At 40.5% G+C, this 26,658-nt stretch overlaps 1 protein-coding gene and 1 non-coding gene across 7 annotated transcripts; one reads left to right on the top strand and one right to left on the bottom strand.

Moving 5' to 3' along the window:
- Window positions 1-35: 35 nt before the first annotated feature.
- On the top strand, window positions 36-14,199 carry FIGNL1 (fidgetin like 1). Of its 6 annotated transcripts, none has more exons than XM_055347060.1 (5): window positions 7,966-8,063; window positions 8,641-8,836; window positions 10,048-10,156; window positions 10,282-10,369; window positions 11,035-14,199. In XM_055347060.1, the coding sequence occupies exon 5, from the start codon at window positions 11,045-11,047 to the stop codon at window positions 13,067-13,069; it is 2,025 nt and encodes a 674-aa protein (XP_055203035.1). In that variant the 5' UTR covers window positions 7,966-8,063; window positions 8,641-8,836; window positions 10,048-10,156; window positions 10,282-10,369; window positions 11,035-11,044; the 3' UTR covers window positions 13,070-14,199. The 6 variants fall into 6 exon arrangements, with proteins under 6 accessions (XP_004045493.1, XP_004045491.1, XP_055203035.1 ...); XM_063708550.1 differs by having other exon boundaries at window positions 7,987-8,063; window positions 8,641-9,218; XM_004045445.4 differs by lacking the exon at window positions 8,641-8,836 and having other exon boundaries at window positions 36-8,063.
- Window positions 14,200-22,847: 8,648 nt separating this feature from the next.
- Window positions 22,848-22,954, bottom strand: LOC115935552 (U6 spliceosomal RNA). The gene has a single exon (XR_004071160.1). It is a non-coding gene; the product is annotated as a U6 spliceosomal RNA (small nuclear RNA).
- Window positions 22,955-26,658: the final 3,704 nt, after the last annotated feature.

Below are 26,658 nucleotides of genomic sequence, written 5' to 3'. Positions count from 1 at the left end.
TTGTGTCAGATGATCATCTTGTTCTATGTTGTATCAAATTTATTCTTGTGATACAGACATTCCCTCCAAAGTAGACAAAGATACAGCATCCTTGGATGTTTTTAAACGGCATTCATTTATTTGGCAAATGTTCACTGAGTGCCTAGTATATGTCAGGCACTGTTCTGGATACATTAATAATACACAGGTTTTACTTGAAGATGACTTCAACTTCTGTGGAAATAAAATTAGAACCAAGAGTCAACCTGGAGCAATGAGATCGAGGTCTCTGCTGTGATGGGAAGGATTCTCTGGCTTTCTGGGCCTTGATTTTCTGGTCCGACAAGTCTATCTGTCCTGTAGTATCATGATTGATAAGCAACTGAAGAGTACTTCTGTAAACATTAATTCCAACAAGGATATGGTATTTACTTAATCTCACTTTAAGTTCACTATCTGTATTGTGAACCATTTTGCTTTTAGAAACATGTGTTTTAATCCTAAGATTAGTCCTTGTCCTTTGAAGACTACAGAACTATCAAAGGCACTGTCAGAAAGGGTCCTTGGGTTATTACCAAGTATATTTGAGTTTCAAAGACCTCCGATATCTATGTGAACTAAGTGAATGATACGATCTGTTACTCAAAAATCTGGAAATATGTCAGATGCCAAGTAGTTCCCCATCTAATTTAGTCAGGTCATTTGTTCTCTACTCAACAGCAAACAAGACCTGACCTCCATCATGATGTGGGGACAGAGGCTGTGTTTTTGGGGCCCATCAGGGGCCACCCTTGATAGGACCAGTGGAGTGTGGAGTACTCAGGTTGAGTTGAGGCTGGGATGTCTAAAGTTTACAAGATTATTTTTCAGCCCTTGAGTTAAGATTGCTGCAAGGGCTCCAGTGTGAGCCACCAACATCATTGATACCAGCTCTCTGCTTTAGTGGGCTCATCCAGCCTCATCCACAAATATACTTCAGAAAGATGGCTGAGACCTGACGGGAGGGAGGAGACTGGGTGGCAGGGGCCAACGGGGATGCTGTACAGAAGCAGGGCAGGAGGCCAGCAAGTGACTGAAGATTTCCTCCCTCCGAACTGGCTGGATCCTTTTGATGGAGAGTCTAAGACATCAGCTTAGACACAGACCCGACAGAGAGAAAAGCTTGTCTGATTTCTCGCTCATTTCTAGGTAACTCATGGCAGTTCACCCCACCTCCTGACTTCTCCAGGTTCCTCCACAAAGTGGTTCTCAGATCTGAATCCCCCAGCCCTAGAAACAGGAAGAATAACTTCCTCCCAGTTTATTTAACAAGAACACACCCATAGCACTTGCTGTATGCCAGGCACTGTTACACGTGTTTTAAAGTATTAATTTAATACTTATTTTAAAATTCTATGATGCGGGCTCAATTATTATGCTCATTTTACAAGTGAGAAAACTGAGGCATTGCAAGGTTTAGTGATTTATCCCAAGGTCAAATAATCAGTGACCAAGCTGGGATTGGAGCCCAGGCAGCCTGGCTCTAGAATCCATGCTCTTGCCCAGTAAACTACACTGCAAAAGATGCCATCTGCTCCCCAGGATTAACCATTTCTGAAGGTAACTGGCAGTGAAGACATTTATTCTCTTCTGGGTAAAGCCCTATCTTTGCCTACCAAGGTAAAGTCTTGGCCCCTAGACCATCCCTAGGGGGCCCCTAGACCCCACATCCAATGTGGGGAAGTTTTTAAAGTTTTGGATTATTCAGACTAATCTGTGGTCAATACAGAGCATCTTTATTTAAATACATATTCAAGTTAGTGTCAAAAAGAGTGCACAAAGTGCTGCTAGCACTGGAATTAGATGTTTCCTTACTGACCTCTGGTATCTCCTGATAATAGGCCCCTCCTGCTTAGTGTTGGGAAAGTCCCAGATTGATCTAGACACAACTAACAGCTGATACGAAAGATTTGTCCTGGAATCACATGTCTCCTCTCTAAAATCCAGCAAACAGCAATACTCCCTAAACCTGGAGAATCTCATTGTTGCTGACCACATGCCCATCACCAAGGAGCCTGCAGGAAAGCCCAAGACAAAAAGGGGAGCAGGTGTCACTGGGTGGCGCCTTGATCACCATGAGGGTGTGCCACAGTTCAAAGAGAAACAAGAGAGAAGACCCCAAGGGAGGGCAGTTCTAATATCCACTGACTCCACACCCGCACCCCTTAATTCAGAAATCCATCAGACATGACAAATTAGAAACTGATTCTGCTGGTATGCAATTCAGAAAGTCTACATTTGAGGAAAGATATAAACATTGACTAATGGCTTTTTTATCTAGGGGTCATTTCATTGCTTTTCTAAATTATGTAAATATCCAAACATCAAACACTAGAATTTTTTTTTGCCTTTTCAACTGCATTTGATATCAAAATCTATTTCCTTAATACCTCTGGGTTACTTGCCATAACTTACACTTGTAATAAGTAGCAGAAAAAAATTAATAAGAAAGCACTGTGAGTGTAAGTTGCTTGCATAAACTGGATACATCTGGAGCTACCAATTTAGAGAAACTTGTGAATGGTTCCCCAGAGCACAGATGTGCAATGGATGGTAGAGGAAAGAGGAAGAAGATAACAGAGCAGGCTGTATTGCAGCAGACCTCGTGAATCCCAAAGTGCTCCAATGTGGAAGTGAGATCTAGACCCCAGGATTTATGAGATGGATGTGTCCCCAGGTGTTGTGAGAGAGAAGCCAAGTCACACAGGAAGAGTTCTAAATGGAAGGGTGTCTCACAGGACAGACTCAAAGAGGACTCAGCAGCTGTCTTCACATTTTACACTCCCTTTAATTTGAAGAGTCTCCTCTCTAGCTCCAAAGACAAAGTGAAAGAGACAGATTTTCAATACAAAGAAAAACTTAGAAGTCAGCCTATCAGCAAGTGGAAAGTGTTTTCTTACAGGGCAGTGAATTCTCCATTGTAGGTGCTCAAATGGAGATAGGAAAAAACCAAGAGTTGGGACATCAGAAAGTCATTCTTCTATGAGACTGACTTTTCAGTCCATGAGATTGGACTGAAAATTAGAAAATTCTTCAGCTTCCTTGTATATCTGAGATTCCAATGTCCTGTGAAAATAAGAGAATTTGGCTACTTTATGAAACAGCAAGGTTAAGCAGCCTAAAAACAGTAGAAAAAAACACCAACAAGGTGGGTTATTTTTTCCTTCCCAAACTCTAAGCAAGGAAACCTAAGAGGAAGAACTGGCCAGCCCAGCCATAATAACACCTGGCACCTGGGCAGTGCTTACCGTGGGCCAGGCTCCGGTCTAAATGATCTTCAGACCTCAGCTGGGTTGATTCTGAACAATTCTCAGTAGTGGCTCCTGAGCAGTGGAACTGGGACTTGAACCCTGGAAAGCTGACTCCACAGCCCCTGCTCTTAATCACTCCACCCCTGCCGCAGTGCTGTAAGAATGCAGGGCATTCATTTCCTGTGGCTGCTGGAACAATGGACGGCAGTCTCAGTGTCTTCAAACAACATAAACATGTTCTCTCACAGTTCTGGAGGCAGAAACTGAAATCGAGGTGTTGGCAGGGCCATGCTGTCTACAAAGTCCAGCTGTTGGTAACCCAGACATTCCTTGGCTTGTGACAGCATCACTCCAATCTCTGCCCCCATCTTCACATGGCCTTCTTCCCTCTGCGACTCTTTTCCTTTTCTTTATAAGGACACCAATCGATCGGATGAGGGCCCACCCTAATCCAGAAGGACCTCATCTTAACTGGATTATGGCTGTAACAACCCTCTTTCCAAATAAGGCCACATTCACAGGTGCCAGGGGTTAGGACTTCAACATATCTGTTTGGGGGATGCAATTCAACCCCTTACATACTGTACCAAACTGGAGGCACCTAGAAGTGTTGACTCCAATTGGTAGCGCAGTCCTTGAGGAAAATGACGACCCAAGCAAATGTTTCCTTCCATCTCTGCTCTACCCCGTTTCAGATGTTATAGAAAAATTACGGGAGGGCATTGTTCTGGAGTGAGCTCCTGCACTAGGTCCCAACAGACCAAACTAAAGTGGAGTCACTCATGCTAAGTGCCATTTAACCAAGCTGAAACTTTAAGAAAGCTGGTGGTCCCCAAATAGACCAGTTTTTCTTGAAAACAAGAGTCTCAGCAACCCATCAGAAAGTGTTCAGTCTACCTGAGTCAGAGTAATAAGGAAGTCCCATTTGCTTTAACCATGACGAGAAAAGTAGTCTGAAGTAAGCTGACACTAACCAATCAACCTTTAAAATAATACTGTTTCCTTGTTCCCACCTTACAAAACCACTGTTCTGCCATTCCCCAGTGGGAACTCTAATTCTATTTTATAGAATGGAGGCTACTGGATTCATGAATCATGAATAAAAGCCAATTTGATCTGTAAATAATTTTGTCTTTTGACACAAGGAGAACACCACCTCCCCTCTCACAAGCTGTGTTTATGACAATGATGCCAGAGGTAGCCTCTTCACATCCCTTTATGATTCATTCAGTATGGCCAATGAAAATCTTTTACTAAAATTGTGCACTTGCTTCACCCTGGGCTCACACATCTTACTCCTCTGCTGGAGGGCTAGAAGACCATCCCCTCAATCCTGGTACTTTTTTTCTTCCTTACCACTGAGTCAGGGAGCTGAGAGGTTTGGAAGTCAGTGGGAATCCACACAGAGAAAGGACTGGATTTAGATTGGGCTGTTTTCCCTCTGAGCTTTGTCCTGTTGGCTTCCCTATCTCCTCAACACCACCTGCCTCCCGCATCCACCGACACACACATCTCCAGAATGTAACTCTCCTGGCTGACAGGGAAGCACATTATTTATGGCCGTATTATCCCCTCTGCTCAAAAACAAATGAGCTCACCGAAGTGTACACCTGCATTTATCTGAGACCATGTTTATAAAATTCATGAATATGGAAATGGGCAGCCATCTCCCAGAATCCCTCACACCAAGAGAACTGGCACTGTCTGCTGTAGGTGTAAACCTCTTCCCTTGAAGGCTCAACAACTTCTACCCAGAAGAAGAAAAGAACAGCATATTCTTTCTCATACACACACACACACACACACACACACGCACACAGTATATACCACCAGTCTGTGGTCTTGGAAGCAAAGTTTAATAATTGAATAGCTCAAGCACTAAACTCTTACATATTATTAAGATACTATCCTAATATGTCTCATTTGTCAAAGATGGAAAAGTTTTGATATGACATAAGGGTTTCAATCCCAATAGGAATATTAATGGTAACAATAAAAATAACATAGCAACACAGTTTCTGTTGAATGCCTGCCACATGCCAGCAACTGCTTTGATAATTAAAGAATTATATCTTATGTTGATTATAATCCTTATAATGGCTTCCTGGGTAAGAAAGGTTTATTCCTGTTTTACATTTGAGGAGAAGACTAGGGTTCAGAGAGGGTGCAGAAGTGAGTTACACTTTTGCCAACCAGGCCAGAAGATGAAAGCCGCTGGATTGGGAAATGCTTTTGTATCAAAAGCACAAAATGAAGTGGCTAGTGTTACTTGTTGGAAAAAAGTTAACTTTGGCAAGCATAAATATAATTCAGTATTTGAGCAATACTTTTAGGAGGGTAACAGAGTGGTTCATGTGAATTCTCCAAAATGCCATCATGAAAATTTTGATGATGAAAATCACCTAAAACTGCTAATTACCTGTCTTAGCCTGTCTAGGGCTACAAAGTACCATATGCCGAGTGGCTCATAAACAATAGAAATTTATTTCTCACAGTGGAGGCTGGAAGTCAGAGTGCCAGAATGGTCGAGTTCTGGTGAGGGCTCTTCCAGGTTGCTGTCAACTCTTTGCATCCTTAGGTGGTGGCAAGAGGGCTAGAAAGTTCTTTGGAGTCTCTTTTATTGTATTTTATTTTTTGGAGACAGTCTCACTCTGTCCCCCAGGCTGGAGTGCAGTGGTGCGATCTCAGTTCACTGCAACCTCCACCTCCTGGGTTCAAGCAATTCTCAGGCCTCAGCCTCCTAAGTAGCTGGGATTACAGGTGCCCACCACCACACCTGGCTAATTTTTGTATTTTTAGTAGAGACAGGGTTTTGCCATGTTGGCCAGGCTGGTCTTGAACTCCTGACCCCAGGCGATCCACCTGCCTCGGCCTCCCAAAGTGCTGGGATTACAGGCATGAGACACCGCACCCAGCCTCTGGAGTCTCTTTTATAAGGATACTTACTATTCTCATCCATGAAGGCTCCACTCTCATGACCTAATCACCTCACAAAGGCCCCACCCCTTAAAACCATCACATTGGGCTTAGGATTTCAACATACAAATTTTGGGGGGACATAAACTTTCCATCCCTAACATTACCCAAATAGTATCTATATAGTCATTTCTAAATATACACGTATTTAGAAATTTCTAAATAGCCAGTAAACATACAACTGACTTGGCCTTGATATAAATGTTTTCATTTTCTTTTATTTTCATTCTACATGACATATTTTGGGTAATTATAAAATAATTAAAATTAGTTGATAAAGTATGGAATTAGAATAAAATAATTTTCTATTACTATCTAAGCCATGAAATGAATTAGGAGATGCTGTTTTCAGTGAAACGTCTTCTAATTTTTAAAGTGCATTGTCCAATTCCTTTTTATTTTGTGAAGATTTTAAAAACTTAAAAAAAGTCTTCAAATTGTTTGTGCCTTGCATTTCTTTAAATCTTATGTTTACACATCATGTGCTGCTAGTTGCTAGTCATTTTCTCTATCCCCTGCCCCAGACCCTCTCTTTCTCAGGAAAGGATATCCAGGGATCCGGGTCCCAGTTACTCAAGGAGATATAAGAGGAAGTCTACGAGGCTTTCTGGGAAACATTTTCTTTTTCCAAGAGAGAAGTGTTCAGAGGGAAAATGTCCTTTCTCAGTTTGGCTCCCTCTTTGTGTTTTAGATCTGGTCATGTGAGGCTGCCTGGCTTGGATTGTGAGGGCATCTCTCGACAATGAGGTGACAAGCCTGGGGAGGAAAATCCACAGGCGAGAAGGCGGCAGAATGGAGAGATGGTCCTTCACGACTTCTTTGAGTCACCAGCTCCAGATTTCCCGCCAACCTCCAGTCTTCTTGTTATGTGATCTGATATCATTATTTACTGCAGAGGCCACTGAGTGGATGCTCTTACTTGTGTCTGAAAATCCAGTTCACTAAATTAATCAAAATACGGCACTCTTCTTTTGAAACCTTGCTCCAGAACAAAGTGGAAGGTAATGATGGGGTGCTTTTCAAAGTTCCAGGGAGGTGTCCCTACACAGCAGAGAGCTGTCCAAAGGAATATAGATGTTGGCTGCGGGGAGATTTGAGTTGCTGGACTCAGTCAGAACAGGTGTCCTCTCCCTTATTTTATCTTAAACATGCATGTCATTTTTGCATGCTACTCTATGCGGTTCTTTCAGCCAGGGAACATTGCTGAGCACCCGCTCACGTGCTGTATGGAGCGCAGACTGCAAGGTGCGAGGGGCGGAGGTGAGATGTGCTAGGCCTGAATTCAAGAGGGGGAGCAGCCACAGGCCCCGCGATGCCGGGGTGGCCTCTTGTAACGTTTTAACCGCTGACCTAAGTGGATCCGCTCCTCTCCCGCCGCCCGCTCCCTGCCTGCAGCACAGGATGGCGGCTGGCTTTCCCGAGTGGGCGCAGGTGAGCCACGCTTTGCTCTCCCAGGTGAGCCGCGGCTCGCTCTCCCGGTGAGGGCAAGTGAGCCACGCTCTATGGGAATCCTTCGAATCTTCATTCAATTTCCATCGCCTCCTTGTATTTATTTGGGAGTACTTTTAAAAATGAAGCCTATGCACAATGATGTAATAAGCGTTTATAGAACACCACTGTTCGGAGCTAGGGCCTAGGTGGCGGTGCCCGGGCCCAGGTGCCGCGCCCACGCCCCGCGCGCCGAACGCACGCACGCACGCACGCACTCACGTACTCACGCACGTACGTACGGCGCGAGCCTGAGGGCGACAGCAGCGCGCAGGCGCACGTCAGTCCCCGCGCTTTTCGGAGGCTGCCAGCGTCCCAGACCAGCCGCAGGTAGGATGCGGTGACGGGAGGCGGGGCAGGGGCGCTGCTGACCGCTGTGGAGCATCAGGGTTGGGGCGTAGGGGAGAGGCGGGCGTGTGCCTCTGGAATGCTGGGGGTCGCGGGGCGGCGACTTCGCGGGAGGCCGTGGGAGGCGGGAGCCAGGCAGTGGCTGTGCCCTTTTGCTTCTGTCTTATCGGGAGGGTGGCTGACCCGCTAGCCCAGAACCAGACTCATCCAGGATTAGGAAGCTGGGGCCCGGCGTGGACGGCAGGCTCGGGGCCAGGTCTGCGGGCGGCTTCCTTTGGCAGAGCCTGTCCGGGGGCGGGGCCGCTTACCGCAGGCATTTACCGGGCCCAGCGGGGCTCTGGGCGCCCACAGCGGGGGTCAGTCAGTTCCCCTGTGACCCAGGCAAGCTCTTAATCTCTGTGATGAGAAAGAAGGGCTCATATCTTTCAGGGGTCATTGTGAGGAATCAGAAGAAGCAGTATTTTATAGAGTATTTTCTAAGTGCTGAGTCCTCTGTCTAGTGCTTTGCAGAATTAAAATACCTTGTCAGCTCAGTGATGTTGCTGCGCTTCTTTTATAGGTGAAAACCGGCAGAAAGACATTAAGAGATTTTCCTGCAGTCACTGCTGGCAGATGATAGAGCCAGGATTTGAAAGCAGGCAGCCTGGCTCCAGACCCTGTGCTCTTGAGTTAAGAGGCTTGTACAGTGCTTGGTACTGAGTAGGCACTCCGTCAGTATTTTAGTAGCCATTATTCCAAAGGACACTGTATTCTAGGTACTAAGACAATGTGAATGGAATGGAAAACAGTTCCTCCCTGCAGAAGCCAACTGTCGAGGAAGACAGATAATGACATTATTAAAATAATCAGAACATTGGCAAAATAAAGAAGATTGAAATGCAGTTCATATGACAGTGCTAATTAATCATACTTTTTAGATCTAGGAAAGGCCGTAAAGGTTAAATTGGCTTGGAAATGGTAATCACGACAATGGTTGTGTCACTGATCGGTGATGGCCAGTTTTTGGTTATCCATATTTGCCATTTAAATGATTGAATTGAAAGGAAGAAGTAAGACTTGGAAGATGAATATTGAAGGAAAGGTGAAGATGGAAAAGAGAAGGGGGTTTATTCTGAGAACAGTGACTAGAACTCTGAGGTATGGTAGAAATTTCAGGATAACAGATGATAAAGGGGAATGAAGCCATGGAGAGGAAGAGAATGATAATATTAATTGTGAAAGTTTGTGTCAAGTGTTTTCCGAGTCACCTTTCTTTCAGTTTCTCATTTCCAGTATTGTATAAATGAGTTTAACATCAAAATGGTATAGTGAAAAAAAGGATGAACTGCTTGACAGAAGAGGTCAGATCTAGTTTTGACTCTAGCTTATTTAGCTTTACAGCTTTAAATAAATTACAGTGTCTTGAAAGCTCTGGATCTTAAGTTTTCTTATTGTTTTTTAAGCAAAGATTTGTGAACACCTACTTACAGTGTGACAAATGTCTTTGTAAGGCATTATGGGAGATAAAAGCTGCATTAAACCTGGCTGTTGTACTTACAAGTAATTTGGAAGGCAAAATTTCAAATACTTGAACCTAAAGTAGGGTTTGTTGGTTTTCATTTAATTGAAATACTGTTAGGAAACAAAAAATTTTTCATAAATTTTTCTTGTGGATATATAAGTAAATTCTATATATCTAGCAATATGATACATCTATAGTTCTGTTTAAGGGTAACAATGTGAGGAAGCTTATGCGAATAACTTGACAGAAGAAATCTAAAGTAAAAGCATTTTCCTAGTAGGCTAGCTTGTTCTCTTATTTCATTTATTGTAACAGTTTCACTTTTTAATAATTATGTGAAATTAGGAAACAGATATTCTAGGGCATTCTGTTTAGGGTGATGAACTTATTCATGAATGTTATTAAAACCATTTAAATATGCCATAGTTTAAATTTGTGATCCATGCTGTTCAATCTGTGACCTAGGATAGCAGCATCAAGGAGCATTGTGTACATGCAGAAGTGCACAGTACCTGGAATGAAACTGCTTGTGTTCGATTTCTGATACCATTCATAACTGGCTGTGTGATCTCAAGTAAGTTCTTTAAGTCTCTCAGCCTCAATTTCTACATTTGTGTGATAAGGATAATGATAGTTTTCAGATTATTTTCATAGTCATTGCTTGATTTGATTCTTCCAATGGTTCCTCTCACTTTGCAGATAAGAAAACTGAAGAACCAGCTGGGCGCGGTGGCTCACGCCTGTAATCCCAGCACTTTGGGAGGCTGAGGCGGGTGGATTACCTGAGGTCAGGAGTTCAAGACCAGCCTGACTAACATGGCGAAACCCCATCTCTATTAAAAATATAAAAATTAGCCAGGGGTGGTGGCGGGTGCCTGTAATCCCAGCTACTTGGGAAGCTGGGGCAGGAGAATCACTTGAACCCGCGAGGTGGAGGTTGCAGTGAGCTGAGAGCGCCACTGCCCTCCAGCAGCCTGGGTGACAGAGCAAGACACTGTCTCAAAAAAAATAAAAATAAAATAAAAATAAACCATCAGTGATAGTAAAAAGCTCACTTAAGCTCATTCACCTAGTTTTATAGATCAGACTTAAACCTCTTGTTTATTTTGTTTTGCTTTATGTATCTATAGTTCCATTGTTTTTAAAATTTAAAATTAATTTTAAACCTTATGAATGCTTTCCCTACAGATAAAATTATGTAACTAAAACAATTTAATTCATATAAATTATTATTTAATCAAGTCCTTAATTTTGAAGACTTCATATTGATATGTCTTGAATACTTGAAATCTATAGTTAACTAGATATTTCTCTTATAACCTGTCCTTATAAATCTACATTATAAATAAAAAGTCCAGTGTCTCTTCCTTCAGATTAGCAGAAGTTTCAAAATTATATTTAAAGTATTGTCTTTGTTTTCCTTCATACTGATTTTCATTTTTATTGTTATAGAACCTCTAAAATGCAGACCTCCAGCTCTAGATCTGTGCACCTGAGTGAATGGCAGAAGAATTACTTCGCAATTACATCTGGCATATGCACCGGACAGAAGGCAGATGCATACCGTGCACAGATATTACGCATTCAGTATGCATGGGCAAACTCTGAGATTTCCCAGGTCTGTGCTACCAAACTGTTCAAAAAATATGCAGAGAAATATTCTGCAATTATTGATTCTGACAATGTTGAATCTGGGTTGAATAATTATGCAGAAAACATTTTAACTTTGGCAGGATCTCAACAAACAGATAGTGACAAGTGGCAGTCTGGATTGTCAATAAATAATGTTTTCAAAATGAGTAGTGTACAGAAGATGATGCAAGCTGGCAAAAAATTCAAAGACTCTCTGTTGGAACCTGCTCTTGCATCAGTGGTAATCCATAAGGAGGCCACTGTCTTTGATCTTCCTAAATTTAGTGTTTGTGGTAGTTCTCAAGAGAGTGACTCATTACCTAACTCAGCTCATGATCGAGACCGGACCCAAGACTTCCCAGAGAGCAATCCTTTGAAACTCCTTCAGAATGCCCAGCCACCTATGGTGACTAACACTGCTAGGACTTGTCCTACATTCTCAGCACCTGTAGGTGAGTCAGCTACTGCAAAATTCCATGTCACACCATTGTTTGGAAATGTCAAAAAGGAAAATCACAGCTCTCCAAAAGAAAACATAGGACTTAATGTGTTCTTATCTAACCAGTCTTGTTTTCCTGCTGCCTGTGAAAATCCACAGAGGAAGTCTTTTTATGGTTCTGGCACCATTGATGCACTTTCCAATCCAATACTGAATAAGGCTTGTAGTAAAACAGAAGATAATGGCCCAAAGGAGGATAGCAGCCTGCCTACATTTAAAACTGCAAAAGAACAATTATGGGTAGATCAGCAAAAAAAGTACCACCAACCTCAGCGTCCATCAGGGTCTTCATATGGTGGTGTAAAAAAGTCTCTAGGAGCTAGTAGATCCCGAGGGATACTTGGAAAGTTTGTTCCTCCTATACCCAAGCAAGATGGGGGAGAGCAGAATGGAGGAATGCAATGTAAGCCTTACGGGGCAGGACCTACAGAACCAGCACATCCAGTTGATGAGCGTCTGAAGAACTTGGAGCCAAAGATGATTGAACTTATTATGAATGAGATTATGGATCATGGACCTCCAGTAAATTGGGAAGATATTGCAGGAGTAGAATTTGCTAAAGCCACCATAAAGGAAATAGTTGTGTGGCCCATGTTGAGGCCAGACATCTTTACTGGTTTAAGGGGACCCCCTAAAGGAATTTTGCTCTTTGGTCCTCCTGGGACTGGTAAAACTCTAATTGGCAAGTGCATTGCTAGTCAGTCTGGGGCAACATTCTTTAGCATCTCTGCTTCATCCTTAACTTCTAAATGGGTAGGTGAGGGGGAGAAAATGGTCCGTGCATTGTTTGCTGTTGCAAGGTGTCAGCAACCAGCTGTGATATTTATTGACGAAATTGATTCCTTGTTATCTCAACGGGGAGATGGTGAGCATGAATCTTCTAGAAGGATAAAAACAGAATTTTTAGTTCAATTAGATGGAGCAACAACATCTTCTGAAGATCGTATCCTAGTGGTGGGAGCAACAAATCGGCCACAAGAAATTGATGAGGCTGCCCGGAGAAGATTGGTGAAAAGGCTTTATATTCCCCTCCCAGAAGCTTCAGCCAGGAAACAGATAGTAATTAATCTAATGTCCAAAGAGCAGTGTTGCCTCAGTGAAGAAGAAATTGAACAGATTGTACAGCAGTCTGATGCGTTTTCAGGAGCAGACATGACACAGCTTTGCAGGGAGGCTTCTCTTGGTCCTATTCGCAGTTTACAAACTGCTGACATTGCTACCATAACACCGGATCAAGTTCGACCCATAGCTTATATTGATTTTGAAAATGCTTTTAGAACTGTGCGACCTAGTGTTTCTCCAGAAGATTTAGAGCTTTATGAAAACTGGAACAAAACTTTTGGTTGTGGAAAGTAAGTGGGATACTTGGAATCAAGGCATCTCTGTAGTACAGTCTTCTTTATTTTTTAGCATAGAAAGTTGGGGATGTGTTAATTGTGTTTTTAAGAATATATTCTAAATTCTGTACTTCAAATAATAGCACAGATTTTACATCTGATTGACATAGTGTATGTTAATGTAAGTTTTGCTTTCCAGTGATTACCTGATATGTAAGCCTATTTGAACAAAGTGAGGATGAACTTTTGTTTCTAAGAAGTCTTTATCTTGAAGCTATATAACATGAAAAGTGAGCTCAAATTTTTTTTAGTTGAAGATTACATATAAAGTTGTGTCTGATTAATATTCATCTTTTATTGAAGAAAGTGCCTTCTGATGGCCACATAATTCTTAATGTCAGCTAGTATAATGGTTTACATTTGGACAAAGTATTGCTTAGTGTTATTTAAGTAGATTTAAGATCTCAAAGCTAAAGTGCCAATTTTTACTTTCTTCAGCCAATTTGTTACCTCTTTTATGGTTTTTAATTTTTATCAGGACTAACATTTTCAGAAATAGCAAGGTGTGATCTAGTATTAGATTCACAGAACTGAAAGGTTAATTAAGAATGTTGGTTATTTTCACGGGAGCGTGTGATATTTAACATTAATATTTTATTTGACACTACAGCCTGTAATACTGCTCTCTTTCAAAAATAAGTTTTCAGATTTTTATAACAGACCCATTTTGTTTTATGAAACATGTTCATTACAGAAACATGAGAAAATAGAGATAAGTAAAAAGAATAAAAGTCACTATTATCCTACCACTTTGCGGGACACACTATTAATATTTAAGCATAGATTCTTCCAGATGTTTTGTTTTATACAGCAGTAGGATTGTATAATGTATTCTCTCTTGTAGCCTATTCTTCAAAGCGTATCTTCACTTTCCATGTTAACATAAATGTCCTTTTATGATTGTCTAGGATTCCATGGATGGATGGACTATAATTGAGTCATCTGGTAGAGCGCATATAGGACAGGACGCTAGGTTGTTTATCTTTTGTTTATTGTAAAGGAACTATGTGGGATGCATTTGGTGATCTTTTTAAAAAATGTATAAATTTCTTGAGTAATTCTTGGATTAAAGAATATGCACTTTTTAAAGCTTTTGGCTTGCATTCTAAATTGTCCTCTTGAAAAAGTAGTTCCTGTGTAAAACTCCATCTGCACTGAATCAGAGCTATGGCAGCATTGGGCAATAGGCAGTTTTGGTATTTGTTGGCATTCTTTTTGCATTTATTCAAAAAACTGAAGGTACTGAAGGTAGAGCAATGAACAACACAAATATCCTTGGTCTCGTGGAGGTTACATTTAAGTTCTAATGTTTTCTCTTGTGAACAGTGCAATTTGAAATGACAAATTGAAACACTTTTAGTTGTTGAATTTAGACAGTTTGTGTATATAGTTTAAGTTTTTATTCTTGGTTTGCCTTCTGTTTTTATGTTAAAAGATTGTTGCAATTTTTAGTTTTTCCCTTTGTAATATGTGATTGTCTTTCATTAGAATTCATTTTTTGTTTTGTTTTGGTTATTTTGAAACAGTCTCGCTGTGTTGCCTAGGCTGGAGTGCAGTGGTGTGATCTCAGCTCACTGCAACCTCTGCCTCCTGGGTTCCAGTGATTCTTGTGCCTCAGTCTCCCTTGTAGCTGAGACCACAGGTGTGCACCACCACACCCAGCTAATTTTTGTATTTTTAATCGAGATGGGGTTTCACCATGTTGCCCAGGCTGCTCTTGAACTCCTGGCCTCAAACGATCCACCCACCTCAGCCTCCTGAAGTGTTGGGATTACAGGCATGAGTCACCACGCCTGGCCTTTTTTATTAGAATTTGGACGTTAAACTTCTTGTCTTCAGTTCTTAGTTATATCTTTTAACATCCTAAAACATTCCACAATATTCATTACTGTCTTTATCCCTTTCTATTTCTATATAAACAGCACTATAAACTTGGTTTCTTTGGTATTGATGTCAAGGAATTCTCTAGTTTTTCTTTCTTGGTGTTTAATTGCAGATCACTCCCACCTTCTTGGGTCTAGCTATTTAGATTTATCAGCATTTGCCCTCTAGCTGTTAATGTTTTATTTAGCTCTGAAATTTGGTCTTAATATTTATTATCAGTTTTTTTCAGTTACAGCTTCTGCCAGCCCTGACTTTAAGCTCCCTTGATCACCAGCCACAGGGCCACTTCTTTCTATGGAGTTTAGAAATTGTGACAAGGAGAGAAAGTCTAGTTGGTTTAGCTCATCTTGGATTAAGCAGAGCCCATGTCTCTCTTGTTAGCTCAAGAAATGGTCTTTCCTGAATTAAGGTCTACTCTGTTAAATAAGAATCTAAACCTGAAAGGAATAGTCAGGATATTTTAAAGCTGGAAAGAAAATTTGAGCTGGGGAGTCAACTGTTGTTTCTACGTTATACCACAGAGAAGCATTCTTTGTCTCAACACTTTGTGATTTTGAGTGTTTCTGAAGCAGTTGGTTAGGAAGCTTACTGAAACTTTAAGATTGCTTACTCTCGCCACATGCGATTGTCTTCATTGAATATAATAATTTTGGATTAAATTATCTCGAGTGTGGTACTGCCCTGTCTTTAGCTATTGTTTCAGAAACATGAATGCTAGCCTGATATTTAATGTCTTCAAAAATTACATTCCCTTAGTAGAAATACACATTTTACTAAACATGTCACTTGGTTATGGTATTAATGCTTAACAATTTTGATATGAATATGGTAATTCTAATTTATGATTTCAGGCCTTCTTAAATCTTTATTCATCTAATAATAATATATGATCCTTTTGATATGTATTCATTCTGTGGTAAATTTCTAATTTTTCTGAAATTTTAACTCATTTTCTCAATTCTAAAATATCTCTCAGGTGTGCCTTTCATATTGACAAGCTGGTCTTAATGGAATCATAGTCTAAAGATCATGGGCTGTGGAGCCAAATAGACCTGTTGAATTCTGGCTCTGTCATTTACTGGTGACTGTTGGTTACTTAATTATTCAATCTCAGTTCTAAAGTGAGAATAGTTTATACCTGTCTTGTTGGAGAGTGAGGATTAAATAGTAAAATACAGATTTAAAAGGCCTGGTTCATGTTTTATGATTGTGCATCTTCTTTGAATCTGCCTTGATTTTGCTCTTGTTGCTGTGAAGGATCTTTTCAGCTATTTTGTGTGGTTGTCCTAGCTCATTCTGCTTAGTGTTTGTGGTATTTGCATCATATTATTAGAGATCATATGCCATCTATCTTTAGTTTTGTGGAAAAATTCTAATTCCAAAGAAATATCTCTTAGTTATGTTTCTCCTTTTCTACACTTTAGAACTTTTTTAAAGGTCTGTCCCAGATTATTATTTTTCTCTACTCATGCTTATATGTTATTTATTGGTCTCCATTGTTACTCCCCAGTGTTTTTTTAAGGGACACTTTACAGCCCACCTTTAGGGATCTGATTAAAAGAAAGGATTCTATCAAGGTCCATGGCAAAAGGACAGGTTGGATAAAGATAACATCTTTTAACTTCCTTCTTACATTCCTAGTTCTTGACCTCAGTTGGGGAGCTGGTGGTGAGGGAGCACATTTTAAACAGTTTAAGCAGGTGAGGCCATCTTGAAGGTTTGCCCCAGCAGCCTGGGTGAATGGAGGGAGTCTTGGGAGAATAGATAAGATGCAGTCACCACTTTTAACTCTTGCCCTTAAAAAATACTTTTACAACACGGCTTATAATGGAAAGAGCATTAACATGGACATTAGAAAACTGCCAGTGATTCTAACCTTAGAGAGTTTGTACAGACTTAAGATTTGTTTTTTTAGTGATAAAGGGAAATTGTACTGGTCATTCCTTAATAACACATCCAGATTTCTGTTATCACTTACCAAAAATTTATGAATTTGAGAATTGCTTACACAGTATCAGGTGCTGGGTACTGGGAGGTACAAAACAAAGTATAGTCAGGTAAGGGCTAACTTTATTACTAATTTGGCTCATTATAAAAACAACGGGAAAACATGAAGAGAGGGCTTTATTAAGGAGTTAAGTCAGCATAATGGACCACTTAATATATAATAACCACTTAAGGGAAAAAGAAAAATTAGGAAGTCCACATAAGGTGGCGTTTTATAAAGGCAACATGCTGTGGTTAAGGGCACTTGGGCCATTGGTGTTTTGTGACAGCTGGGCTCAGGCATCTCAACAAGCAGCGGTGTGCGTGCTGACCAACAGGGCCTGCCACGGCCAGTGAAACACAGCTATTAGAGCTCTCTCAATCCATTTCTGCTCAGAAATGTAGAGATGGCGGGGAAAACGTAGCTAAGTCCCAGGTTCCTCGGATATGGCGAGGGCAAGCACTCCCATACTACAACAACCTGTGCAGTCAGTGAGTCCAGAGCAGAGGCCTTGTCTCCTCCTTTGCTCACCTTCACTCACTGCCCTGGACTGTCAGGCCCCAGTTCTCATCCCCATGTGTGATGAAGCCATGCAGTCCCAGAGAGGGAGCCATCAGCACTTGGTAGTCTCATGCTTTAGTGTCAGAGTTGCACCTTACCTTTGTATCCAAGAAACGCATGCAGCTCAACTTTCCCTTAAAAGGCTTCTAGGAAAAAACTACCCCAGCATTTTTTTCCCCCAGAAGAATATATTAGCTTAATAATAAAAGGTATAGTAACAAACTTTCCATTTAAAATAGTGGCCTAAGCCACAAATTTACCTTTCCTGCCCGTATGTGCAAAATTTTCATTGAAATGAAAAAATACACACTAAGAATAAATCCATTGTGATGTTGGAAAAGAGAGAAGGTTACCATTTTCAAATATGACAGGTGTTTCTGGAGGTCACAAGGCAAATGGTACTGGGTTGTTGGAATCCCTGAGCTAAATAATGGCTGTGAAAACGCCAGATGAGATTGGTTATCTCAGCAGTGCCTGGGCTGTACCCCTAGCTTAGGCAGCAAAATAGGCTGTGGGCCAGTGGTCTGGTATCTGAAAGGATTGCCAAGACGAGCCTTGCGGAGCTCATGCCCAACTGTTCTTGTGGAGCCACTGGGAAGTGGAGTTCCCTAAATCAAGGGGAGTCATTTACAGTCGCCTGGCTTTTGTGGGCCCTGCAGCCTGAGAAGTGAGTCAGGATGGCAGGTACTTGGTTGCCACGTTAGACAGAAGCACAAGTATTTGATGAAGCAGTGGAACTTCTTGATGTAACTAACTCCTGTCTCGGTAACTTTTTACCTACTTCCACATTTTTTTAAGGGTCGACCCCCACTTCCTGCAGTTTCTCTATATCCTTGCCACTGACACATGCAGGCTTACGCCGAGACATAGAGGAGGTCTTGCTCACGCCACAGTTAACACATCTCTATCCATGGCTGGGCAATATGAAAGACAATTGCTAAGGAAGCTTTCTCCTGTCAGCATACTGATCACTTTTAAAGTATAACTTAACATTACTTCCCCTTGTAAAAATCCTCCAATAGATTCCCATCTAAATGAAAATAAAATCCAGATTCCTTCCTAGAGCCAAATATCATTTCTCTTCACTCTCCTTTCTTACTTTCCTTCATCCCACTGGATCTTAAGGTGCAACAAACATGTTTCTCATATAGGAAGTGTGGTAGGCAGAATTCTGAAGATGTTCCTCCAAGAGACCCATCCCCTGCTTATTCAATCAAATCTAGGTACTGCTGGGAAGGGACTTTGCAGAGGTAATGCGGTTACAGACCTGCAGATAGGGAGGTTATCTTGAATTATTGGTGTAGGGCCAATCTAATTTCATAAGTCCTTAAAAGCAGAGAATGTTCTCTGGCTGGTTAGAGAAGAGGAGGGCTAAAGAGGCAGAAGAAAGATGTGGCAGAGAGGACGTCCAAGATTCCGAGCATGAGAAGGATTTTCTCTGAAGTTGTAGCTCTGTGAATCAGGAGCCCATGCACGAAGGCTGGAGAAAAGTCTCTAGGAGCTGACAGGAGCCTCCAGACAATAGCCAACAAAAACCAGAGGTGTCAGTCCTAGAACTGCATAGAAGGGAATTCTGCCAGCAACCTAAATAAGCCAGGAAGCCTCACCCAGAGGTTCCAGATGAGAATCCAGGCCGGCTGACACCTTGATTTCAGTCTTATGGGACCCAGAGCAGAGAAACTGGTAGAGACTCCTATACTTCTGATGTACAGAACTGTGGGGTCATAACTGTGTGTGGTTCTAAGCTGCTAAGTTTATGGTAGTTTGTTACAGCAGCAATGTGGGGTAGGGAACATTACACTGTTCTTTGAGTGTGGAAAGCTCTTCCTTACAGCTGCTTCTTCAAGTTAGTAAAATATAATTTCTCCAGCAAGACCTTTGACCACTGGGGAGATAGCCTCCACTAACTTCCAACACGTGCATGCCATCAGTATCATATTATCCTACATTTTTTATTGGTAACTGTTACTAACTGAAAATACTTATGCTTACTGTCTTTGTCTCTAATCCTATTTCACACCCATTAGAAAGTTCTTTACAGCTAGGGACTTTATGTGCACTTCACAACCATGCAAGATTCATGAGACTTCTGAAAAACCCAACATCATGAGAGGCACCCAGAGAAGAAGCAGAGTGATTCCCATCAAAGAAAACCATTGATTCAGGAGACTGAGTAGAGCTTTAGAAAGTCTTGATCCCAGAAGACATGGTAGCCACCAAATTAAAATAGGCAGCTATTGTATTAGTATATTGTTACATAACAATATCACCACAAACTTAGTGACTTTAAACAACACACATTAATGACCTTGTAGTTTATTTCAGGCTTAGCTGGGTCCTCTGCTTCAGGGACCCACAGGGCTGCAATGAAGGTGTTGGTCAGGACTGTGGTCTCATCTGAGGCTTGTTGGGGAAGGATCCACTTCTCAGCTCACATGGTGGTTGGGCAACATTCAGTTTCTTACAGATGGCTGGACAGAGGGCCTCAGTTCTTGCCATCTGTTGGCTGGAGGTTGCCCTCAGTTCCTTGCCATGTAGGCATTCCAGTGTGGCTGCTTGCTTCCTCAAAGCCGGCAGAGGAGAGAGCCTTTCCAGTAGCACAGGTGTTACTATCTTCTGTAATGTAATCACACAGGCAGCACTTTGTCATCTTTGCTGTATTCTGTAGGGTGAGAGCAAGACACAGGTCCTTCTCACTCTTAGGGAAGGGTATTAAAAATGACAACTACCAGGAGGTAGGGATCATGGAGCCTGCTTCAGAATCTATCACAGCTGTGAAATAAAGGCCCAGGAAACAAGAATTCTAATGGTTAAAATAAAAATCTTAGTGGAAGAACTGAATTTTTAAAATGGAAAGGGCTGAAACAAGATAGTTAAAAGGAAGAATAAGCTGTGGAATTATTTTACAATCTTCAGCAGACAGAGCTAGAGTGAGGAGTTAAGTAGTATGACAGATTCCAGGTAACTAATATCCATATAATGGGGAATCTATAGAAAGTAAAAAGGAGAGAGGTAGATGATAATTGCATTATTAAGAGCAGATAATTCTTCTGAGTGAAATACATAGTTCATATCAAAAGCATCTACTGAGTGTGTGGTGTTATATATATATATGTAGGTTTTTCATCCAGGGTTCTTTGGCTCATAACTCCCACAGCCCTTATACAGTCTTGTTATAATGTTGGATGTGTTAGGCCTCAGGTAGGCCTCTGGTGTTCTGCCCTCCTTCCACTCTAATATTCTCCCACCTTTCTGATTGTGGGTCTTAAGACTCAAAATTCCAAGAGGACGGGGTTCAGAGAGCTTCCCAATAGCTGAACATGTGGAGGTTCCGGGAGAGTGGTGTGCCCAGGGAGGGCATGGAAGCTCCAAGCCTCTTCCCCCATACCTCGCCCTAGCGTTTCTTCGTCTGCATTTTTTCCAGTATAGAGCAATAAACTGGTGAACTAAGTGTTTCCCTGAGTTGTATGAACTGCTCCTGCAAATTTATTGAACCCAAAGGAAGGGGTCATGGGAACTTTGAAGCTGGTTGGTCAGAAGTTCTGAAGGCCCGGACTTGGCGACTTGTGTGGAGGGGCAGTCTTGGGGACTGACCCCTCAGCCTGTGGGATCTGACACCATCTCTAGGTACATAGTGTTGGAATTGAATTAGAGGACATGCAGCTGGTGTCTGCTGATGGGTGTATGGGGAAATAACCCATATTTGATCACAGAAGTCTTCTGTGTTGATGATTGTTGTGTGAGAGTAGAGGAAAAGTGTGGTTAGAGGGAGTTTTCTCTAAACAGTGTTAAGCAAGAATTGGGGATGGACTGAGACATACCTTGGTAAAGTCTCTGGGGAAAGAGAGCAAGAGAGCACAACCAAACAGGCAATCTATAAAAGACTAAGAATCAGAGTGTCAACTAAAGTGTCAAATAACATTAAATGCTGGAAAGTAACGGGGCTGAGTGCAGTGGCTCACGCCTGTAATCCCAACACTTTGGGAGGCCAAGGTGAGAGGATCACTAAAGGCCAGGAGTTTGAGACCAGCCTGGGCAACATAGTGAGACACCCATCTCTACGAAAAAAAAAAAAAATTAGCTGAGTATGGTGGCATATGTTTGTAATCCCAGAGACTCGGGAGGCTGAGGTAAGAGAATCACTTGAGCCTGGGAGTTCAAGGCTGCAGTGAGTCATGATTGCACCACTGCATTCCAGCCTGGGTGACAGAGTGAGACCCTGTCTCTAAAAAGAAAATAATAATAATAAAACAGTGCTCACAAAGTTCTGGGGGCAAATAATTTTGAGATTAGAATTGTAGATCTAAGATGTCAAATGGGCGACTACAGTAAATTCTTGTTTAGATACAGTGGACCCCCAAATTATCATATATTCTTTCTGGGGAAGAAAGAGGAAAAGTCCCCTGAAGGATGCCTTAGGCGAATGAGAAATGAATCGGGATAAGGAAGTTAGCAAAAGGGAAGCTATAGTCCATGCCAAGCCACCATGAGCAAAGGAACCAGCAAACCCTGTGACTAAGTCTAAACAATTTTTGACAATGTAGTTGCACAGTTTAATACAACTGTTAAAATGAATTCCTGAAATAAAAACATAACATTAAAAAAATCCAAAACTAAAATTCCAGAAGATTTCAACAAACAGGGATAAAAGATAAGAAAAATAAAGCAGCTGCTCACATTTTATTGTGTTATGTTTTGTTTGAGGGAGTTTGGCATATATTCGGGTAAGTCTTGATGTTGAGAGAAAGTATGTAGGTTCAGGCTTAGGACCGGGGCATTGAGGCTGACAGGTGGGGCCCATGGCAGGCACAGGGTGTTTGAAGTGAAGCCTGTGGGGTGGGTTGGGGTGTGTCAGGCTCTGGCCACATAACAGCAAGGGCAGAAGGCAGTCAGAAGGCCATGGGGTGAGGACATTGCAGGGAACCCTACTCAAGCCATGTGCTTTATCCACTAATATTTTTAAAATTTATGTATTTATTTTTATTTTTATTTATTTATTTTTTGAGACAGAGTCCCGCTCTGTTGCCCAGGCTGGAGTGCAGTGGTGCGATATTGGCTCACTGCAAGCTCCGCCTCCCGGGTTCACGCCATTCTCCTGCCTGTCTCCCGAGTAGCTGGGACTGCAGGTGCCTGCCACCAAGCCTGGCTATTTTTTCGTATTTTTAGTAGAGACGGGGTTTCACCGTGTTAGCCAGGATGGTCTCGATCTCCTGACCTCGTCATCCACCCGCCTCGGCCTCCCAAAGTGCTGGGGTTACAGGCGTAAGCCACTGTGCCCGGCCTATTTTTTTTATTTTTAAAGTATTTTTATATGGAATACTTAATGAATTTGCATGTCATCCTTGCTCAGAGGCCATGCTAATCTTCTCTGTATCATTCCAATTTTAGTATATGTACTGCCAAAATGAGCACATCCACTAATCTTTTAGAACAGTGACTAAGCAAACAATAAGATCACATTTTTTCCTAAAAGGATGATATTGTCAGGAGGCTTGGATGTTACTCTTCATAGAGGACAACAATAACAATAAGAAGTCAGGATTTTAGAGTAATATATCTATGGAGCACAGGAGTAGTTTAGTGTAATTTATCAACTGCAAGGGCTCTGAGTAGTTAGAAAACAGGAATAATATGGTACAAAAACTAAGTAAATCCAGACTCAGAAATTCAGCCACTGCTCCCATTACTGAGCCCCATCATGAAGTTGGAACATATGATAATAACTAAGTCGAAAAAAGGCAGCTACCATTTTGCCATGAAAATGACTTCAGTAGACATTTGTCTCATTAAAGACAGGATACTCCCTCCTGTTTTCAGCAAATTACTGCTGAAATCCTTTGGACTGAATTAAACTAGGCAGACCTGGAACTGTCACAGATGTTGCCAAGACAATTATTGGAACTCCAAGAAAATGATAATTAACATATTACCTCTGAATAATGAGAACCACATATGAAATTTTAAACCTGATAGCCATGTTAAAATAGTAAAAGGAACCAGGTGAAATTAATATCCTATTTCAACATGTAATCAATATAAGAATTGTTTATGAGATACTTTATATAAATTTTTCTTCTTCGTATTGAGTCTTTGAAATCCGGTGTATATTTTGCATTTAAAGCACATCTCAGTTCCACCTCACCATAGTTCAAGCGCTCAGACAGTCACATGAGACCAGAGGCCGCCACGTTGGACAGGGCAGATCTAGACCAGTATAGCACCCGTGACCATGTCTGTAATTAAGGCTGTTTCCCTTACAACTCTGTGCTGTATATCTGCAGGCAGCCTTCTGAACTGCAAAATAATTTAATTTTTATACCTTTAAGGTAAAAGTTGAGAATCTGGTGCTTCACAGAAACAGACTGGCTTCTGCTCTTTAAGAGCCTCACATCCGGTTACCCCAACATTGCCACAGATTTGGATACTGATCTTTAAAAACTCTTAGCCTTCATTGTTAGGCATTTTGCTGCAGTTCAGGCTCATTCCATTATCTAAACTCATGTGGTGCAAATTATACCATAAAATTATTTTCAGAGGAAAAGTTTAAAAAGTAATATTTTATTAATAGTTACAAATAATTTAGAAGTACTACATATTGAAGAGCAAAAGAACATAAGGCTATAAAAAAATAGAAAGCTTGGAATAGTGCTATTATTGATAGATGTTTTTATTGAAAAATGTCCCTGAAGTTGTTGATACTGAAGTTTGAAACTCACAAAATAATGTGTTTCTAACATTGCCTTTTAATTTACTGTTTGTGTTATGCCTGTTTAATACTTGAGGTAGATAGATGATTTTGTATTAATAAATGATCATCAGGTGTTTTACATGCTCACTTTCATTTAAATAAAAAATTAGTATTCAATCAGTATTGCTAAAACATCTAACTAAACATATGTAACATGTGAATATACATATATTTAAATTTGTGTATATCATATAAATTAAGATCAAAACAAAACATATATATGTATTTGTTTATGTCTAAAATGTAAGTGTAACTGTTAGTAAAATAGAAATAGGACATAGATCAGAAATAGGATATGAAGCTTCCAAATCATAAGAGAAAAAAAGGAAATCCAATTCGTGAAATTGAGAAAAAAATGTTTAAAGGTGAAGAGAAACTAATAAAAGCTTAATAAAGAGACAATTTTAAATAAGATGTCAGGAAAAAGAGGAAACATTTCAGGATTCACAACAAATGCAAAAACTTCCTTGATTAATAAGCATAGCCTCCTAAATTAGGTAAAAAGGCAAAGTTTAATTACATTAGCTTTATAAAATGAAATATTGAAAATAAAGGAATAGAAATATAAACAGGAAAGTGCCAACAAAGATCAGGAACAGGATTATTAATACCAGAAAAAAGAGGAATCAAGGTAAAAAGCAATAAACTCGATAAAGAAAAATATTTTATACTGTTAAGAAGTTTTTGCCTTTACATCCATCATAAACCTTTACACATTGAGCTAAAAGCATCCAAACATAAAGAAAATACCAGTCACAGATGTCTACACATTGAGCTAAAAGCATAAAAATGTAAATTTAAAATTTAAAAATTATTAAAATACTAGCATAGCATTTGGAAATAGTGACATTACCCAGTGTTGGCAAATATTTGGAGAGTAGGATCCTGGCATCCACTGTTGTGGAATGTGGATAAACTTAACCTTTTTGGAAAGGAATCTGGTAATATCCGCCAAAAGTGATTCCACTTCTAGGAATCTATACTACATAAATAAGTTCACTGAGACATTTTAATATGTAAAAAATAGATGGCTTAAATATCCATCAATGGAAGATAGCTGAATCTGTTCTATGATCTGTGCAGTGGGTTTTAAAAATCAAGTCAATGTATGTGCACTGATAGGGCAAGAGCTCCAAGTTCTATAATTCAACGAAAAAAGCAAGCTGCGCATAGTCCATGTACTTATATATGTAAGTAAAGGAATGTGAAAAAGCTCCAGAAGGGCATACAATGGCAGTTAAGAGTGTTTACCTCTCTGGAGGTATGTGTTGTGTGAGGGAGGAAGATTTCCATATTTGACTTCACTCACACACAATATGGTTGTTTTGTGTACAATGACTATCTACTCTTTTATAATTTAAAAAACTCAAATACTATTTTTAAAGTACTGAACATAGCTTTCTTAAACAATTAAACTATTTTTTTTCAACTGGCGCCATTAGGTTTGTTTGGAGAGGCAAGTGGTTAAGAATTGAAAATCCCTATTAACGAATTCCTCTCAGAAAACATCATGCATTGCATTTAGGAAATGGGGCTGAAAAGACAATGACCAAACAGAAAATGAATCTTTAAAAAACAGATTGAAAGTCTCCATGTTTTACACACATGTAAGATTGTATTTAGAAGTAAACCTCTCAGAATCAGAATCCTTAGCAAATAGTCATTCATCCAACTCCAAATTGAGCAAACCTATTGAAATTGCTTTAAAAAGTAGTTGTGAGGCAAATACGGATTTCATCTGCATGTTAAGAAACCAAATGTTCAGAAACCCATTTTACAAAGGAATTTTTGAGCAAGCAACATATATGCATAACATTACATCTGTGACCACAGAAGTGGATAAATTCTATTTTATCGGAGTTTGGGATGCAGAGAATGTTGAGCTCTCACATCTGGAAAAAATAGCATGACTATATACATGCTTCTGACCTGGTGGAACAATGCAACCCCCAAGTGCATGATAAGCATCTGGAGGTATAATTTCACAAAATACAGAAAATTGCTGTAAAACCAGGGCATGATTGCAATTTAAGGGAAATGGTGCAGATAAATCTATTTTAATGGATAAGCTTAGTAGATGCAAAATAAATATGTCAGCACTTCATTATTTATTCCTTTCAACTGATCTAAATTAGAGTGGAAAATGCACATAATATCCACTTTAGAATTGTACACATAGAAATGAAAAAAATATTTTTCCTAGGCCTTTTTAGTGCTTTGGAAAAACTTAATCCTAGTCGAGTCTTAATTTCAAAGCCTCTCTCTGAGTCTCTTTTTCAATTCCACTGCATAATCTATTGAGCACCTTTTTGTGTCAGACATTGCCTAAGCAGTCAAGTTGCTCGCCGCTGAATGGAGTTCACAAATT

Source organism: Gorilla gorilla, chromosome 6 (genome assembly GCF_029281585.2).
Source record: "Gorilla gorilla gorilla isolate KB3781 chromosome 6, NHGRI_mGorGor1-v2.1_pri, whole genome shotgun sequence".
Taxonomy (NCBI): Eukaryota; Metazoa; Chordata; class Mammalia; order Primates; family Hominidae; genus Gorilla; species Gorilla gorilla.
Note: the sequence above shows the minus strand (reverse complement) of the source record. Positions and strands in the feature narration are given on the sequence as shown.

Bases quoted from the DNA above. Each gene is read 5' to 3' on its own strand.
- FIGNL1 (XM_004045445.4), top strand. From the start codon at position 11,045: ATGCAGACCTCCAGCTCTAGATCTGTGCACCTGAGTGAATGGCAGAAG.